This window comes from Podarcis tiliguerta (assembly GCF_965153285.1).
Source record: "Podarcis tiliguerta genome assembly, chromosome: 2".
NCBI classification, from domain to species: domain Eukaryota; kingdom Metazoa; phylum Chordata; class Lepidosauria; order Squamata; family Lacertidae; genus Podarcis; species Podarcis tiliguerta.
The window spans coordinates 12,310,234-12,329,637 of NC_139535.1; the positions used below are offsets into that span (position 1 = coordinate 12,310,234).

The window sequence follows — 19,404 nt, forward strand, 5'->3', positions numbered from 1 at the left end:
CTGGGAACTATAGTTCAGATAGTTCTCAAAGAGCTACAGTTCCCTGCACCCTTAACAAGGAAGTGGGCTCTGCTTTAAAGGTATGGAGTGGGCTGCTTCTGCAGTTAACCCTGAACGCTTATTTACACTGAGCATGAGAGGAGCCCTGGGCTGGATCAGGCCAATGGCCCATCTGCTCCGGCATCCTTTTCTCACAGTGACCAGCAGCATGCCTGTGGGAAACCTGCAAGCAGGTTTAAAACCCTCTTTTAAAACCACCCCAGTCACTGCATCCTGCGGCAGTGAGTTCCATAGTTCAACGATGCGCAGCCCTTGCTGAGATGCTCCGGTGCAGCAACAACCTCTTCACCATGGGGGAGCCCTGTCTGCATTGTGCTGGCCAGGGGACGCCAACGTTGGCCCCTCCAGGTATTAAAGGTAAAGGAAAGGAACCCCTGACCATTAGGTCCAGTCGTGACCGACTCTGGGGTTGCGATGCTCATCTCGCTTTACTGGCCAAGGGAGCCGGCGTACAGCTTCCTGGTCATGTGGCTGGCATGACTAAGCCGCTTCTGGCGAACCAGAGCAGCACATGGAAATGCCGATTACCTTCCCGCCGGAGCGGTACCTATTTATCTACTTGCACTTTGACGTGCTTTCGAACTGCTAGGTTGGCAGGAGCAGGGACCGAGCAATGGGAGCTCACCCCGTCGCAGGGATTCGAACCGCCGACCTTCTGATCGGCAAGTCCTAGGCTCTGCAGTTTAACCCACAGCGCCACCTGCGTCCCTCCTCCAGGTATTACGGGACTGCAATTCCCTGACTGCCTCCCCCCGCTTCCCCAAATTAGGGTTGCCATCGCTCCCCATCTCTTTCAGCCAGGGTCCTGCATCTTCCAAAATGCTAACGCTTGCAGAAACAAAAAAGGACATGGCACCTTCGTCTCTGAAACAACCCACAGAAAAAGCTACACCTGTTGGATTTACACCTGTCAAGCATTTCTTTAGGGGCACAGAAACACTGCTGCCTGGAGGAAAGAAGAGGACAATGCCTTTGCATTTAGGGCAACCGTATTCTGAAGGCAGCCCTGTATAGGGAAGTTTTTTTAATGTTTAATGCTTTATTATGCTTTCATATATGTTGGAAGCTTCCCAGAGCATCTGGGGCAACCCAGTCAGAGGGATGGGGTGCAAATAATAAAATTATTTTAGGGCTGCCATATTTCAAAAAGTGAAAATCCGGACACAAAAGTTGTTGAACTTTTTTTGGACAAAATCACAACAAACTCTGATTTCCCTGGGAATATAAGTGATTTCCACAGGACTCTGTTTCTGAAGGCCAAATCCCAGGGATGTCTGACCCCAGTGTCCCCCCCCCCCTTAAAAAATGTTTAGGGGTACTCTCATTTTGACTCAAGAAAATCACCATTTTATAGTTCAGAACCGGGGGGAAATAGATACACTACATAAATGGACAAAAGTACAAAGATTCACAAAATGTTTAGGGGTATGTGTACCCCTGCGTCCCTCCAGGGCAAAAAAAGCACTGTCTGACCCTATATAACCTTGGCAACCCTATATCATAGCTGTCAACTTTTCCCTTTCCTTGCGAGGAATCCTATTCGGAATAAGAGAATTTCCCTTAAAAAAAGGGAAACGTTGACAGCTATGCCGTATATTAACCTTGATGTTTTTTTCGTGAGTTTGCGAATTATGGGCTTTAGCTACTATAGAAAATGTGCCGGCAGGTTTGCGCCTGCTTGTTTCCTGGCCTTGAGCGTCGTTAGGAACAGCAGCGGCATATAAGTATAAACCTGAAGGCGGCGATGGAGAAGGAGGAAGCGGAATCGAGCCAACCCCAGGCATTGCGATCGCGGCCGGGAGTAGCAGCTTTCGGCGATCTTGCTCAATCCCCCTTTCTCCTCACTCTGAAGGCGGATCCGAAAGTGACCGGGACGTTTCCCGGCAGCAGCAGCAGGAGCGTTTGGGCACCAGCGGGGATTTCCCGATCTGCAGCGCTTGCCTGGGAGCCAGAAGGGGACGCCGGGCTCCTCGGACGCGGCTGCACCATGACGGCGCCTCTCCTCCTCGTCGCCCTCCTCGCCCTCTTGCCAGGTAGGGGGGGCACTGGCAATGGGGCGCGGGAGGGAGAAAGAGACGGGGGTCAGAGGCTGTCGCCTGCCCACCCCTCTTTAAAATAATTCCCCATTTTTTAAACCTGGGGTTTCCCCTAAAACATATTTTTTATCCCATATTTCCTGATGTTTTTCCTTTAAAAGCTCTCTTTCTCCAAAGGCTTTCTTTCTCCAAAGGCTTAAAATATATTCCATGCTTTCACATTTTTAAACTGGTTTTGTTCATTGCGGTGCTTTAAAAAAGGTAAAGGGACCCCTGACCATTAGGTCCAGTCGTGACTTTGGGGTTGTGGCGCTCATCTCGCTTTATTGGCCGAGGGAGCCGGCCTACAGCTTCATGTGGCCAGCATGACTAAGCCGCTTGTGGTGAACCAGAGCAGCGCGCGGAAACGCCGTTTACCTTCCCGCCAGAGCGGTACCTATTTATCTACTTTCACTTTGACATGCTTTCGAACTGCTAGGTTGGCAGGAGCAGGGACCGAGCAGCGGGAGCTCACCCGTCGTGGGGATTCGAACTGCTGACCTTCTGAATGGCAAGTCCTAGGCTCTGTGGTTTAACCCACAGCGCCACCCGTGTCCCACTGCAGTGCTTTAAGAGACGATTAATAAATCGACAACAATAAATCTCTTTTCTCTTTCTAGTGTCTTTTATTCCTTGCTGTCCCTGCTTTTCGAATGGACTTTGGCTCCTTTCGGTTTTTCTCCCTTTCCCACTCTTTCTTTTTTTTCTTTCTTTTTACAACATAAATCTCCCTTTATTTGCTCTGAAGTCTCCCTCCCCTTGAATTCAATGACACTTTGTGGAGGCTATACCTTTAAAGCTCATTCAAAGCACACTCTTTCCCTCAAAGAATTCTGGGCATTGTAATTCACCCCGGGCAGAGGTACAGCTGAATTCCCAGCAACCCTTAAATCAACAAACTACAGTGCCCAGAATGCTTTGAGGGTGGAAATGTGCTTTGAAGTTCTACCTGAAGGAGTGTCTCCACCCCCATCGTTCAGCCCAGACACTGAGGTCCTCTGCCAAGGGTCTTCTGGGGGTTCCCTCACTGTGAGAAGTGAAGTTATAGGGAACCAGGCATAGGGCCTTCTTGGTAGTGGCACCCGCCCTGTGCAATGCCCTCCCATCAGATGTCAAGGAGATAAAGAACTACATCTTATAGAAGATATCTGCAGGCAACCCTGTATCGGGAAGTTTTTAATGTTAGATGCTTTACTGTGTTTTATATATGCTGCAAGCCACCCAGAGTGGGCGGGGTATAAATAATAAGATGATGATGATTGGTAGAATTAGATTTAAACTGTGTGCACAATATACATTTAAATCACATATCCTTCCCCAATGAATTCTGGGAACTGCAGTTTACCCTTCACAGAACTACAATTCCCAGCACCCTTAATAAACTATACATCCCAGGATTCTTTTGGGGGGAAATGTGCTTTAAATGTGTGGTGTGTGCACAGCCCAAGTCTGACCAGTAAATATGCTTCCTTTACTGAAAAGAGAGCCACAACAACAGGGCAACTCAAAAGTGGCACCATCGATTCTTTTTTATTTGTTTTTGCAGATCATTTCAAATGCACTGTTCTAGGCGATCAAAAGTCTAGTACTGCACTAATTGGCAAACTAATTTTCTCAGTACATCAAACTGTCAAAAAAAACCCCACCCTGTTATTATTGGCATCTGTCTGTCTCGAGAGACGATAGAAGAGTGCACCATCAATTGGCAAACTAATATTCTTGGTACATCAAATTGCCAAAAAACCTAAAATTTGATACACAAACATGAAACTACTAAGCTTTTAAGGCCGAGTTAGCTTTGACAAAACAGGTGTCTCTTTTCCACTGTGGACAAAGTCCAGAAAGATCTGGGAACAGTAGTCAATTAAGCTAGTCCTTGGGCTAGTCCCAGAAGGTTGGCGGTTCAAATCCCTGCGACGGGGTGAGCTCCGTTGCTCAGTCCCTGCTCCTGCCAACCTAGCAGTCCGAAAGCACGTCAAAGTGCAAGTAGATAAATAGGTACCACTCCGGCGGGAAGGTAAACGGCGTTTCCGTGCGCTGCTCTGGTTCGCCAGAAGCGGCTTAGTCATGCTGGCCACATGACCCGGAAGCTGTATGCCGGCTCCCTCGGCCAGTAAAGTGAGATGAGTGCACAATCCCAGAGTCGTCCGTGACTGGACCTAACGGTCAGGGGTCCCTTTACTTTTACCTTATGCCTGTAGCAGAACTAGTGGCAAAATGTATTGAGCTGCACTTCACTTCTCTGCAGAATCACTTCTCTGAATGCTCCCTTCTGTCAAAACAATAGCAGGAATATCCCTGTAAGTCTGGGGGACCTGTGTTTTGATCTGAGGCAGAGCTCTTCCTAACAGCTTTGTAGGCTGAAGCCCATTGCGAAAAATCAGTAGCAATACTTACTCCAGGTTCAAAGTGCATCCTGACGGAGGGTCAGAATCCTAAAGCGGTTTTAAATCCAGGCAGCTGACGCCCGTTTCCTATCCTTCACAGCCGTAGCTACACAAGAACCGGCCCTCGATGCAACTCCATTGTGCCCAGAGTCTGTGTCTATCCGAGGCGGCACCGTGTCACTCTCAGACGGGTTTCGCCCAGGAAGCATCCTCACCTATTCCTGCCCAGATGGCAGCTATCCGTATCCAACCCGAAGCCGGATCTGCCAGTCAGACGGAAAGTGGACTCCAATGCGATCCTCAGGCAAAAGCCCCCTCAGCCAAGCACTGTGTCGAAGTAAGTGAGCGTTGCTGACTACTTTGGGGTTTTCTGGAGGGCTCATGGAGTACAGTAGTACCTCAGGTTACATACGCTTCAGGTTACAGACTCCGTTAACCCAGAAATATTGCTTCAGGTAAAGAACTTTGCTTCAGGATGAGAACAGAAATTGTGCTCCGGCGGTGCGGCAGCAGCAGGAGGCCCCATTATCTAAAGTGGTGCTTCAGGTTAAGAACAGTTTCAGGTTAAGAACAGACCTCTGGAACGAATTAAGTACTTAACCCGAGGTACCACTGTAACCAGATAGAAGCCTGTTATTGCTCCAGTATGTGTTATTGCTCCTTAATGAGGGCTGCATTTCCTTGGACTTAATCTGCTGGGAACTGGGTGCTCGTGTGTGGGGTTGGAGAAGGTGGTGGATCCGTCCAGAACCCAAATATAGGGACACCTCACATCTTATTTTTCACTATTATACCGCTTTAAACAGGCTCCCCCCCCTCAAAAACAAAACAAAACCCTGGAACTGTCATTTGTTAAGGGTGTTTGGAATTGCAGCACTCTGTGAGAGGTAAGCAACAGTTCCCAGGGTGCTCTGGGGGAAGCCATGACTGTTAAAGTCGCTTGAGCGAGAGATGGCATTTCCTGAGGTATCCCAGAATGCATCACCCAGGAATTGTCATGGGGCAAAGGGAGACACAGGCCCCACATTACTCCTTTTTGGAAGCGTCGGTGAAAGGAGAGGGGATATCTTCAGCTATCGGTGCCCGTATTATGATGTTGGTGTTGATGACAATGATGCCAAAATCCAGCATCGCCTGAGCTCTGCGAGTGTGGCTTTTTCCTGACTGAAGTGCAGAGTGTTTGAGAACCGGGACATTCTCAGGGAAACTAAAATGCTTGTTTACAAAGTTATTCTACTACCAACCTTACTGTAAGCCTGTGAAACATAGACCACTTATAAATGCCATCTCCGACTCCTCGAAAGATTCCATCAACGGTGTCTCCAAAATTTTTTACACATCACTTGGGAAGATAGGTGAACTAATACCAGTGTACTGGAAGAAGCAAAGATCAACAGTGTTGAAGCAATGTTTCTTCAACATCAACTTCGTTGGACTGGTCATGTTGTGCGGATGCCTGATTACCATCTTCCGAACTTACCTGATTACCATCTACTCTGAACTTAAGAGTGGAAAGCGAAATATTGGTGGAAAACAAAATCTTTAAAAATGTAGTGTTGTTGTTGTTGTTTAGTCATTTAGTCGTGTCCGACTCTTCGTGACCCCGACTCTTCGTTACCCCATGGACCAGAGCACGCCAGGCACTCCTGTCTTCCACTGCCTCCCGCAGTTTGGTCAAACTCATGTTCGTAGCTTCAACAGTGTGACGCGGCAGCTAAAAAAGCCAATGCAATGCTGGGCTGCATCAATAGGAGTATAGCATCTAGATCAAGGGAAGTAATAGTGCCACTGTATTCTGCTCTGGTCAGACCTCACCTGGAGTACTGTGTCCAGTTCTGGGCACCGCAGTTCAAGAAGGACACTGACAAACTGGAACGTGTCCAGAGGAGGGCAACCAAAATGGTCAAAGGCCTGGAAACGATGCCTTATGAGGAACGGCTAAGGGAGCTGGACATGTTTAGCCTGGAGAAGAGGAGGTTAAGGGGTGATATGATAGCCATGTTCAAATATATAAAAGGATGTCACATAGAGGAGGGAGAAAGGTTGTTTTCTGCTGCTCCAGAGAAGCGGACACGGAGCAATGGATCCAAACTACAAGAAAGAGGATTCCACCTAAACATTAGGAAGAACTTCCTGACAGTAAGAGCTGTTTGACAGTGGAATTTGCTGCCAAGGAGTGTGGTGGAGTCTCCTTCTTTGGAGGTCTTTAAGCAGAGGCTTGACAACCATATGTCAGGAGTGCTCTGATGGTGTTTCCTGCTTGGCAGGGGGTTGGACTCGATGGCCCTTGTGGTCTCTTCCAACTCTATGATTCTATGATTAAGAACACTGTCCAACCATCTCGTCCTCTGTCGTCCCCTTCTCCTTGTGCCCTCCATCTTTCCCAACATCAGGGTCTTTTCCAGGGAGTCTTCTCTTCTCATGAGGTGGCCAAAGTATTGGAGCCTCAGCTTCAGGATGAAAGACTGGCCTGTGAGCACTCTAACTGGAGAATAGCCTTGACAAAAGGTGTCATGGACTTCGAAGAACTCAGGGAGAAAGGGAGAAACAAGCTACGAGGAAGGCATGTTTGGCAAACCCTCACCGTGATCAACTCCCACTTGGAAACCTATGTCCCCACTGTGGAAGGACGTGTGGATCCAGAATTGGCCTCCACAGTCACTTGTGGACATACCATTAAGAGCGTGTTCATGGAAGACAATCTTACTCGGCTACAAGTGATCGCCAAAGAATAATAATAATATGATGATGGCATCTGTCTGTCTTGGGAGACAATTCAGCACTAGCAAAATAGTGCTGTGCTGTTAAGAAAAAGAAAGGGTGAAGGTGGGGGGGAAACACACTGGTAATTTCCTCCTCCCCAAGCAGAGAACAGAAGCGGACTCATAAAGTGCAGTTCACCACTAATCTCCCACCGGGTTGAAAAGGGAAGCAACAAAATGGGCATATCCTGAAAGAGGAAACTTCTAATTAATGCTGAATAGGACTTAAATACTGAGATTTCGTAGAAGGATCCTGGCTATGAAGAAGGGCTTTGCAGGAGAATGAAAGCTTGATACAGTGGTACCTCAGGTTACGAACTTAATTCCTCTGGAAGTCTGTTCTTAACCTGAAACTGTTCTTAACCTGAGGTACCACTTTAGCTAATGGGGCCTCCCCCTGCCTCCACACGATTTCCTTTCTCATCCTGAGGTAAAGTTCTTAACCCAAGGTACTATTTCTGGGTTAGCGGAGTCTGTAACCTGAAGCGTCTGTAACCCGAGGTACCACTGTACAGTGATACCTCATGTTACGTCCGCTTCATGTTACATTCTTTCAGGTTACGTTCTGCAGCGACCTGGAAGTACCGGAAAGGGTTACTTCTCGGTTTCGCATGCGCAGAAGCGCAAAATGATGTTGCGCGCATGCGCAGAAGCAGTGAATTGTAACCTGCGTCTGTGCAGATGCGCCACTGCGGGTTGCGTTCTTTTCATGTTTCGAACGGGCCTCCGGAACAGATCCCGTTCACAACCAGAGGTACCACTGTATTAAGTATTGCGTGGAACAGCAGTTTTAATTCTGCTTCCTGGTAATTGCAAAAGGATAATTGACACTAATGTGGACTCTGCCTGCTTTGGCATTATTTTGGATTCTGGGCCTCGACAGCCTTGTTCCATGTGCTCTGTCCTTGTCCTTCCTCCTTTGCAGAGATAAGCTGTCCTCCGCAGAGGTCCTTTGAAAATGGCTCCTTTGGCCCGCGGCGAAGCTTGCATCCTGTGGGTGCCGTCCTCAGCTTTGAGTGTTCGGATGGATACCAGCTCCTGGGTTCCTCCAGGCGGCACTGCCTGTCCAATGGACGCTGGAACGGGACTTCTCCAGTTTGTGACGACGGAGGTATATCCCTAAATACTCCTCTCCCATCTTGACCACATGCACACACACACATGTACCATGCAGACACCTTCTGCGCGAAATAGCCTAATTTATACAAGTTGCAGAATTGAACTTTGCATATATATATATGCCTTGTTCATTTTGCATCATTAGAGAACTGAATTAGTTTGGGGTTTTCTGTTTGCTTGGAATGCAGTGCCTTGGTTGCAGATATAGCTAGGAAAAAATGAAATACAGTATACATGTTGATGACCAAATTCTTCATTTCAAGTTCAAAAATCTGGCCCAGCCCAGCCCATCCACATTTTTGAGAGGTGCATGGGGAAGTTGCAAAGAACACTTGTCACGAGATGTGTACTCCCTACTAGATGTGTTTAGGATGACAACACTAGGGTCAAACTACATGTTACGTTTTTCACACCATTTGCCCTTGAGTACAATATATTTCTTTGACAAAAATCCAGTGACCCAATTGGGAAGCCTAGCATGAATATAGGTGGGCTTTAACCCTTTGCCCCCTGCTATAGCCTCAATCCACACTGCCCCCCTCCGCCTTCTGTTTGTATGGAGGGGTGCTCCTCTTGGAGCAAATGGACAATTCCCACCCCCACCCCCAATGTGCAAATAGCCAAAATGGGGTCTCTCTCTGGATTGGGACCACAGTGGGTTAAAAAACCCTTTCTCCTACACAATAGGTAAAGGTACCCCTGACCATTAGGTCCAACTGTGACCGACTCTGGGGTTGCGGCGCTCATCTCATTCTATAGGGCAAGGGAGCCAGCGTACAGCTTCCGGGTCATGTGGCCAGCATGACTAAGCCACTTCTGGCGAAGCAGAGCAGCGCACGGAAACGCCGTTTACCTTCCTGCCAGAGCAGTACCTATTGATCTACTTGTACTTTGACGTGCTTTTGAACTGCTAGGTTGACAGGAGCAGGGACCGAGCAACGGGAGCTCACCCCGTTGCGGGGATTCGAACCGCCGACCTTCTGATCGGCAAGTCCTAGGCTCTGTGGTTTAACCCACAGCGCCACCTGCGTCCTACACAATGCTCCCCTGTAATAACTTGAGGGCAAATGGTGTGACTAACATAACAGGTAGGTTGGCTCATAGTTGGTTTTGGGCCGTGGAATTTCCTGCAATATGCAGTTGGAGATGTGCTTTGCTTGTGGTGGTGCTTGCCTTATGATATATAACTCCACATATCCTGCGTTTCTGCCCTCATTTATCCACATCCTCTCTGCAGCGGGGCACTGCCCAAGCGTTGCCATCCCGCCAGGGGCAATTGCTACTGGGGGGCGCAACCGCCTTGGCGACCGGGTCTCCTTCCAGTGTCAGAGTGGCCTGGACCTTGTGGGGTCTTCCCAGCGGATCTGCACTCCAGAGGGTGAATGGTCAGGAGCTGAGCCAAGTTGTAGAGGTAAGCATCACACACACACACACACACACACACACACACACACACACACACACACCATCCTCTGTCTTCCCTGGCTTCCTGTATCCTTTTTCTCTTGCTCTTCTCTCATATGTCCCTTCCTTTAATCTTTTTCTTGTTTTGTTAAACCTTTAATGCTACCTAGTTTTTGGAATTCCCTTCTTCTGGATATTCCCTTCGAAGTGTAGGTGGGATCCCACAGGACAAGACACAGCGATAACAGAAAGAACCTTTATTGAACTACATAGCTGGATAACAGGGGCAACGCAACTGCTTGTATACATTTCTGAAAGCCAACGTGATTGGCTGTCTAAACTCCCAAGCTGCGAATCATGACTCAGAATTTAAGGGCCAATGGCAGAGACCCAAATCCTGAAATGTTTGGTGATTGGATATCATGTATCGAATCAGAACACAGGAGCTCAGAATCCTTAGTCCAGACAAACACAGACCACTGAATGCATAACAGCCTCCGCTTCATCTTCCGCAGGGGAAGCCGCAGAAAGAATGTAGTTGGTCAAGGGAGCTGTGGACTCGGAAAGGTTGAAAGCCACCCGTCTAATTCATTATAACGTGATTTCCTGTGCACAGCAGGGCAGGCTCTGTCTATGCTCTTTCTATATCACTTACACTCCACCCCACCTCCCCTTGGGAGAACAATTATTGACACCTTTGCCATCTTGTCTCACGGTGACAGAAAGCACCCCCAACCCCTTTTTCTTTTTCCTTACAGCCCCCTATTCTTACGATAGGGCTGAAGATGTCAGAGCTGAATTTGGAGCCTCGTTTACTGAAGTTCTGAGCGACGTGTCATCTTCTGGTCCTGACCCGTCTGAGACCACTGCAGGCGAGTCTGAGCCCCGATGTAGTTTCTGTAGGCCAAGCTGGGACTCGGAGCAGAGACAGAGAGTCACATATTATTTTAAAGGGGTGCTTTCCGTGGGGTTACAGTGATGCCTCAAGTTACATACACTTCAGGTTACATACGCTTCAGGTTACAGACTCCGCTAACCCAGAAATAGTGCTTCAGGTTAAGAACTCTGCTTCAGGATGAGAACAGAAATCGTGCTCCAGCAGCGGGAGGCCCCATTAGCTAAAGTGGTGCTCCAGGTTAAGAACAGTTTCAGGTTAAGAACAGATCTCCGGAACGAATTAAGTACTTAACCCAAGGTACCACTGTATTTCCATCAGCCTTCTCAATCCTTCTTGGCTACTTTGTTAAGAATTGCAAGCTTGGTGGATTAGGGGAAAGCTGTGGACATAGTGTATCTTGATTTCAGTATGGCTTTTGACAAAGTTCCCCATGATATTCTCCCCATGATATACTTTGGTGTGAAACAGGTAGGAAGCCGTGTTGGTCTGACGCAGTAGAAATATATAAAATTAAAATTAAAAAATTGTCCAGTAGCACCTTAGAGACCAACTAAGTTTGTTCTTGGTATTAGCTTTTGTGTGCATGCTACTGGACAGTTTTTTTATTTTTAAAAAATACAGGTGAAGCTTGGAAAATTAGAATATCATGGACTTAATGAAGCACAGTGGACCAACACCAGCTGATGACATGGCTCCCCAAATCTCTTTTCTGATGAGAGCAGCTTTTGCATCTCATTTGGAAACCAAGGACCCAGAGTCTGGAGGAAGAATGGGGAGGCACACAATGCCAGATGCTTGAAGTCCAGAGTGAAGTTTCCACAGTCTGTGTTGATTTGGGGAGCCATGTCATCAGCTGGTGTTGGTCCACTGTGCTTCATTAAGTCCAGGGTCAATGCAGCCGTCTACCGGGAGATTTTGGAGCACTTCATGCTTCCTTCCGCAGACGAGCTTTACGGGGATGCTGACTTCATTTTCCAGCAGGACTTTGGCACCTGCCCACGCTGCCAAAAGTACCAAAACCTGGTTCAATGCCTGTGGGATTACTGTGCTTGATTGGCCAGCAAACTCACCTGACCTGAACCCCATAGAGAATCTATGGGGCATTTCCAAGAGAAAGATGAGAGACATGAGACCGAGCAATGCAGAAGAGCTGAAGGCTGTTATTGAAGCATCCTGGTCTTCCATAACCCCTCAGCAGTGCCAGAGGCTGATAGCATCCATGCCACGCCGCATTGAGGCAGTAATTGATGCAAAAGGGGCTCAAACCAAGTACTGAGTACATATGCATGCTTCTACTTCTCAGAGGTCCAATATTGGTCTATTTGCAGTCCTTGTTTTGCTGATTTCATTTAATATTCTAATTTTCTGAGATTGTTAATTTGGGGTTTCCATCAGCTGTACATCACAATTATAACAAATAAAGGCTTGACATATCTCCCTTTGCATGTCATGAGTCTATCTCATATATTAGTTTCCCCTTTTAAGTTGAATTACTGAAATAAATGAACTTTTCCATGATATTCTAATTTCCCGAGTTTCACCTGTATATTTTTGGTGTGAAGTGTCACCACTATGCTGATGACACGCAACTGCATTCCTCTATTTCATCCAAGTCAGGAGAAGTTGTGCAGGTCTGATTTGTGCAATTGTACCCCAGCTGGCTTTATTTTTAGCGGAAAGCAAGCTAGAAACCTTCCGAATAAAATAAACGGAGCATCATTTTATGGCGAGCCTCTGCTTGTGTCTGGGGTTCATTTTTGCCAGGAGAGGCATAATCAGGGCTTCATTTGAATTTATGCCAGGCACATTACCCAAACTTACTTTCAGGGCCAAACTGCACATCCTATTACATGCATCTTTGCATTCTTACAGCTGTGTGTGTTTTAAAAAACCAGCCACGGGAGCCCCAGATTCAGATCGAAACGACAGCTTGGAAAGAAGAGTAAACTCTCCTCCGCCAGTGCCATGGACCCTGTCTGGATAAGGGGGCCATCGCTGCTTCTATTAAACAAAAACAAAAGCCCACCAATGTGACGGTGCATTTAAAGCATGTGTAGTTTGTCTCTCATGGGACGCGGGTGGTGCTGTGGGTTAAACCACAGAGCCTAGGACTTGCCAATCAGAAGGTCAGCGGTTCGAATCCCCGCGACGGGGTGAGCTCCCATTGCTCGGTCCCTGCTCCTGCCAACCTAGCAGTTCGAAAGCATGTCAAAGTGAAAGTAGATAAATAGGTACCGCTCTGGCGGGAAGGTAAACGGCGTTTCCATGTGCTGCTCTGGTTTGCCAGAAGCGGCTTAGTCATGCTTGCCACATGACCTGGAAACTGTACACCGGCTCCCACAGCCAGTAAAGCGAGATGAGCGCCGCAACCCCAGAGTTGTCCGCGACTGGACCTAATGGTCAGGGGTCCCTTTACCTTTACTAGTTTGTCTCTCAGCTCTGGAATGTGTGAAGTAATGTTGGCAGAGGGGGTATTGTGTTTTTTGTGTGACAAGCTGCTTACAAACTGAATAAACATAACCAACTGATCTGCGGTGAGGGGTTCCAAAAATTTTGATGGTTTCTCTTTCCCCATACTAGCTCCTTCATTAGGACGACGGCTTATACTCTCCAAAGACAGCTTCCTATATGTCTACTTCCTTGTGGATGCGTCTCACAGCGTAACTGAACCCAACTTCAACATCTCTAAGCAGTGTCTGGAGGTCATAATCACCAGGGTAGGTTTGTACGAATGCGACTTTGTACTTTTTAAAAAAAATTAGTTTTCAATTACAATAATCCAATAACAGCCTCCTTATATCAATGCCAAATTAAAATTCCCAATATCAATCATTCAAATACCAAATTACATAATTTAGGTGGGCCCCTCGCATGCTAGAATTGATGGTTTGATGATTTACTTTATTTCTGCATTCCAAAATCTTATTAATTTCAGTTACATTCCAGTCATAATAGTGATCCCTTATATAACAGCTGCAATTTTTATAACTTCTATTCGTATTGACTCATTTAATGATTTGTTTGTCTACAAGTGAAGATCTCATACATCCTTGTTCCTCCTGTGTGTGATATTTATTCTGTCCATGTTGTTTCTTCCTGTCCTTGAAAAATATTATGTCTATCTTTACCGGTTGTTGCTGCTATCGGTCATGCCTTGCGCGGAGCTGATATCCTGATGTTATTCCAAAGGTTTCTCCCTCAGTCCCGTGCTTCTTTGCTTTTGCAACTTTTGATGATAGCTGCAAAAGTATCGACTTTGTACTTTTAGGTCCGTTTGCTAGTACAGTGTTGATTTCTAGTTCCCCTCAAGCCCATTTACGCAAGGTATGCATGCAATGTACAAATATGATGATGATGATGATGATGATAATAATAATAATAATAATAATAATAATAATAATAGATGGTATTATCCTGTCAGAGCCTGCCTACTGCTTAATCTAAACTTCAGAGGCCTTGTAGGCCAAGCCCACGCAGGAATTGGACAAATCTGTCCGTTTCAATTTCTCTTAGCTTCTATTCCCCTCCACCCTGGTTTTAATTTCAGTTTTCCATATCAGTTTGTGCAATGTTAGTTGTCATGAAAAAGTTGTCAGCGTTTTAGCTCCATTTCCTCCTAAACTTCACCTTTTTGCAACACAATTCCCCCCCCCCCCCCGGTGTCATTTTCACCGACAACCAGGCAAAAATACAAACTGGGCTGTTAAGCCTTTGTTGTTTATTTGTTGTGGCAAAGTTTCAGCCTATCTAAAAGCAAAGAAAGGGCCTTCTCTCTGTTGCCCACATCCAGACTTTGGATCTCATTTACCTGGGAAGGTTGGCCTTGCCCTGTTTTGCTGACATTTTGCTTCCTACTTAAAATGCCCCTTTGGCATTTAGCAACTCTGCCTGCCCCTTTGTTATCACCGTCTACTATACTTATGTGCAATCCTTCTATTTTCCCTTCTGTCTAGCTTCTATTATTATTGGGGGGGGGGTGTTTTGTTTTTTTACTGCTGTTTGTTTTTACTCTGGTGTCTCTTATCTTGGGTTGTGTTTGTCTTTTTTTAACTGCTGTTTGCTTTTAAACTGCTTTACTGCTAGTTTCGATTCTGCTCCTCCTTTTATATATAGTTCTGTTTACACAGCATTGTGTTTTACTGGGGTTTTTTTGTAAGCTGCCTTGAACTATGAGGGCAAGGAAGGGTAATATAAATTAAAATAAAAATAAAAATCCAGTTCGTTAAGAGTCTTCTTTCAAGGCACTCTGGGTAACTAAGCAATGGATGGAATGGGGAACGATAATCCTGTCATAACTACAAGAGTAAGAGTTCTGTTATGTACTGAGTTGAATAGGATCCAAAAGGCAGCAGTCTGATTGGTCCTAGAACAATAGGATTCAGAATGCAGCAGTCTGATTGGTCCTAGAACAATAGGATTCAGAATGCAGCAGTCTGATTGGTCCACAGGAGCCACCCAATCCAGCTCCAGGTGGAAGTGAATCCGCAACCTGATTGGCCTACAGGTGAATCCTGGAATTAGCCAATCATGTGGGGCCCATTGTGTAAATAATGTATATAAAGCAGACATTCTGGGGGAAATTCCATTCCTCCTCACCACTATGAGCTGAATAAAGAGCATGAAATCCACTCTCGACTCTATTTCAAGTTCCTTGAGAGGAAACTACAGTCATGTAAACATGCCTTTATTTATATAGTTACAAATATATAAATGTACACTGAGGTCCTCCACCAAGGGTCTTCTGCTGGTTCCCTCATTGCGAGAAGCAAAGTTACAGGGAACCAGGCAGAAGGCCTTCTCGGTGGTGGCGCCCGCCCTGTGGAACGCCCTCCCATCAGATGTCAAGGAGATAAAGAACTACATAACTTTTTGAAGACATCTGCAGGCAGCCCTGTTTCAGGAAGTTTTTAATGTTTGATGTTTTACTAAGTTTTATATATGCTGCAAGCCAGCCATATGGGTGGAGTATAATTAACAAAATTATTATTATTATTATTATTATTATTATTATTATTATTATTATTACATTTATATGCCATCTTTTCCTCCAAGGAGCTCAAGGCCTCAACCCCATTCTAGTTCGACACGCTAACCGCTACACCAGACCAGAAATGGTGGGTTTTTCTCCAGAAGACAAATAAAAAGGTTCTCCCTGAAAGGAAATGAATGTCTATTATCAGTCACTGAAATACACTTTTGGTGGTAATTTATGTTGTTTAAAGCTGTTTTTAATATTGTGTTTTCATTATTGTAACTCACCCTTGGACCTTAGGCTGAAGGCCGTCATAAAAATAACAATAAAATCTTTAATCACATGAACCCATCGAATCACATTTTTACCTCCTCTGCCCCTCTTTCTCCTTCTTCCTCTGTTTTCCTGTTTCTTCTTTCTTTCCTCCCCTTCCCAGATTGCCAGCTTTGATGTTCCCATCAGGTTCTCTGTCATCTCTTACGCCAGCCGGCCCAAGACCATCGTCGACATCCAGGATGATATAGCTGAAGATACAGAAATCGTTATTGAGAAGATTCAAAATGAGATGAACTACAAAGGTGCTGAGAGGGATTCCCACCCACCCACCCCGTTTTTGAGCAGCTGCGCGTTCAAAATGTATTTTCTGAAACTCAGGGCCCAGCGAATGTGTCAGGTTTTTCTCATGGTGGTGAAAATGTGTCTTCAAGGCACATGTGACTCAGGGCCATCTTTAGCGTATGAGGCGCCGGGGTGCAAAGATCTGCCCAGCGCTCCCAAATGTTCATCTTGCCGCTGCCTCCTCACGAGTAGTAATAAATGCTACTTTCACGGAGGGAAGCCTGGGGGTGTGGGGTGAGGGAGTCTTGGGAAGGAAGCTGCATGGCAGCTAGCCATATACAGTGGTACCTCGGGTTACACACGCTTCAGGTTACAGACCCTGCTAACCCAGAAATAGTACCTCGGGTTAAGAACTTTGCTTCAGGATGAGAACAGAAATTGCGCAGTGGCGGTGCAGCGGCAGCACGAGGCCCCATTAGCTAAAGTGGTGCTTCAGGTTAAGAACAGTTTCAGGTTAAGAACGGACCTTCAGAACGAATTAAGTTCTTAACCCGAGGTACCACTTGTGGCGCTGTAGGTTAAACCACAAAGCCTAGGACTTGCCGATCAGAAGGATGGCGGTTCGAATCCCCATGACAGGGTGAGCTCCCGTTGCTTGGTCCCTGCTCCTGCCCACTAGCAGTTCGAAAGCACGTCAAAAGTGCAAGTAGATAAATAGGAGGTTAAGGAGTGATATGATAGCCATGTTCAAATATATAAAAGGATGCCACATAGAGGAGGGAGAAAGGTTGTTTTCTGCTGCTCCAGAGAAGCGGACACGGAGCAATGGATCCAAACTACAAGAAAGAAGATTCCATCTAAACATTAGGAAGAACTTCCTGACAGTAAGAGCTGTTCCACAGTGGAATTTGCTGCCAAGGAGTGTGGTGGGGTCGCCTTCTTTGGAGGTCTTTAAGCAGAGGCTTGACAACCATATGTCAGGAGTGCTCTGATGGTGGTTCCTGCTTGGCAGGGGGTTGGACTCGATGGCCCTTGTGGTCTCTTCCAACTCTATGATTCTATGATTCTAGGTACCGCTCCAGCGGGAAGGTAAACGGCGTTTCCGTGCGCTGCTCTGGTTCGCCAGAAGCGGCTTAGTCATGCTGGCCACATGACCCGGAAACTGTACACCGGCTCCCTCAGCCAGTAAAGCGAGATGAGTGCCACCCACCCCAGAGTCGGTCACGACTGGACCTAATGGTCAGGGGTCCCTTTACCTTTCCCTTACCACTATAGTTGGCGGGGCGCAGGTTCTATCCTAAGCCTCTGCAGGGATCACTCTTCTCCCGCGGAAGCTTGGGAGGCAAGCTTCGCCCCCGCCAGCCATATGGTTGGCGAGGCGCAGCTGGCAGGCATGCCGGGAAAGGGGAGGTCACCAGCAAAGCCGCGCAGCTGCCCCACTCGCTGGGGCGCCCCTGAGAAGCCAGCGCCCTGGCGCAGTGCACCACTAAGCCCTATGGGAAAGATGGCTCTGATGTGTAAAGGTAAAGGTAAAGGTACCCCTGCCCGTACGGGCCAGTCTTGACAGACTCTAGGGTTGTGCGACCATCTCACTCAAGAGGCCGGGGGCCAGCGCTGTCCGGAGACACTTCCGGGTCACGTGGCCAGCGTGACATCGCTGTTCTGGCGAGCCAGAGCCGCACACGGAAACGCCGTTTACCTTCCTGCTAGTAAGCGGTCCCTATTTATCTACTTGCACCCGAGAGTGCTTTCGAACTGCTAGGTTGGCAGGCGCTGGGACCGAACAGCGGGAGCGCACCCCGCCGCGGGGATTCGAACCGCCGACCTGACGATCGGCAAGCCCTAGGCGCTGAGGCTTTTACCCATAGTGCCACCCGTGTCCCTGCGGCTCTGATGTGACTAGTGCCTAAATTTTGGGATTTTTTCCCCCTCTCACCTTGCTGTTGTTTCAGCTCCTCTGATTTGCTCTTGCTGTTTCAACATCTTACATTTATTTTACGTTTCAATGCGCTGCCCACCCTTTCTGCTTTGTAAGCAGCTTTGAAAGAGATGTAGAACAAATAAAAAACCAATGCCAATGCCGTCCTCTTGCAGACCACGGCAACGCAACGGGAACCAACATTCAAGATGCCCTCGACTCCGTCTACCAGATGATGATTAATGAGAAGGCGTTTACCAAAGTGCCGTGGGACAAAATCCGTCACGCCATCATCCTGTTCACAGACGGTGAGGCGAAATGGGGAGACTCCCCCGCCCTCCCTCCCCATAATAGGAGGAAGGTTGCACAGAAGCTGGACTACAACTCCCATCATCCCTAGCTAGCAAGGCCAGAGCTCAGGGATGATGGGAGTTGTAGTCCAACAACATCTGGGGACCCACAGGTTGAGAACCGCTGCGTCTAACCCTTACGCCCAGCTGGCTGTCTTTCTGCATTTATTTAGAATGTACAGCTTCAGCCAGTGCGCACTGGAGACTTTTAATGATTTCTCGTCGTGACATCCCAGTGTGCTCCAGCATGTAATGTGGAAATCGCTACCTGATTTTGTTTGTGTGGTTTTGTTTGTCCTCTTAGGGAAGTCCAATATGGGAGGTTCCCCCACAAAGGCCGTGCGCAGCATAGAAGACTTTTTGAACGTGAGAGCAAACAGGAAAGACTACCTGGGTAAGTCACATAAACCTACTTTATTTGAGCGCTGGTTAAAAGGAGTGTGCCCGGCAGTGGCGTAGCGTGGGTTGTCAGCACCCGGGGCAAGGCAAGTAATTTGCGCCCCCTAACCTGGGGCAAGGCAAGTAATTTGCGCCCCCCCCCACTGCACTGTCCCTCCCCCAGATAGTCCCTCGCTCTCTCTCCGCACCGCACTGCACCGCACGCCTGGCACCCTCCCCACCACAGTGGGCGGCGACCCGGCGGCTCGGATCGGATTCGCACAGCCAGCACTGCAGTGAGAGAGAGTGAGTGAGCCAGGTAGGGGCAGAGAGCTGCGAGTGTGAGCGCGCCCCCCCCCAGATGTTGCGCCCGGTGCGGCCGGCCCCCCCTGCACCCCCCACGCTAAGTCCACTGGTGCCCGGTCCACCGGAGGAGATCAGCCTTTGTGATATGACCTCGGCAGGCTGAAGCTCTTTTCCAGAACCCAAATGTCACGATGACAACGATGCTCTGTTTCCTGTC

General features: G+C 47.6%; 1 protein-coding gene and 1 long non-coding RNA gene across 4 annotated transcripts in view; one reads left to right on the top strand and one right to left on the bottom strand.

Annotated features, from left to right (window-relative positions):
* Nucleotides 1–19,404, bottom strand: part of LOC310671053 — a 63,373-nt gene that overhangs the window by 15,378 nt on the left and 28,591 nt on the right. The window lies entirely within an intron of this gene.
* The window catches only part of C2 (complement C2), a 42,874-nt gene continuing 25,215 nt past the window's right edge, over nucleotides 1,746–19,404 (top strand). For both annotated transcript variants that reach the window (XR_014507539.1, XM_083424966.1), the window contains exons 1-9: nucleotides 1,746–2,093; nucleotides 4,623–4,859; nucleotides 8,210–8,395; nucleotides 9,641–9,814; nucleotides 10,566–10,679; nucleotides 13,286–13,422; nucleotides 16,114–16,255; nucleotides 18,330–18,461; nucleotides 18,808–18,897. Coding sequence is in view for 1 of the 2 variants with exons in the window: in XM_083424966.1 (XP_083281092.1) it covers nucleotides 1,805–2,093; nucleotides 4,623–4,859; nucleotides 8,210–8,395; nucleotides 9,641–9,814; nucleotides 10,566–10,679; nucleotides 13,286–13,422; nucleotides 16,114–16,255; nucleotides 18,330–18,461; nucleotides 18,808–18,897 (1,501 nt within the window). In the remaining variant the exon portion in view is untranslated. The remainder of the gene's footprint in view (nucleotides 2,094–4,622; nucleotides 4,860–8,209; nucleotides 8,396–9,640; nucleotides 9,815–10,565; nucleotides 10,680–13,285; nucleotides 13,423–16,113; nucleotides 16,256–18,329; nucleotides 18,462–18,807; nucleotides 18,898–19,404) is intronic.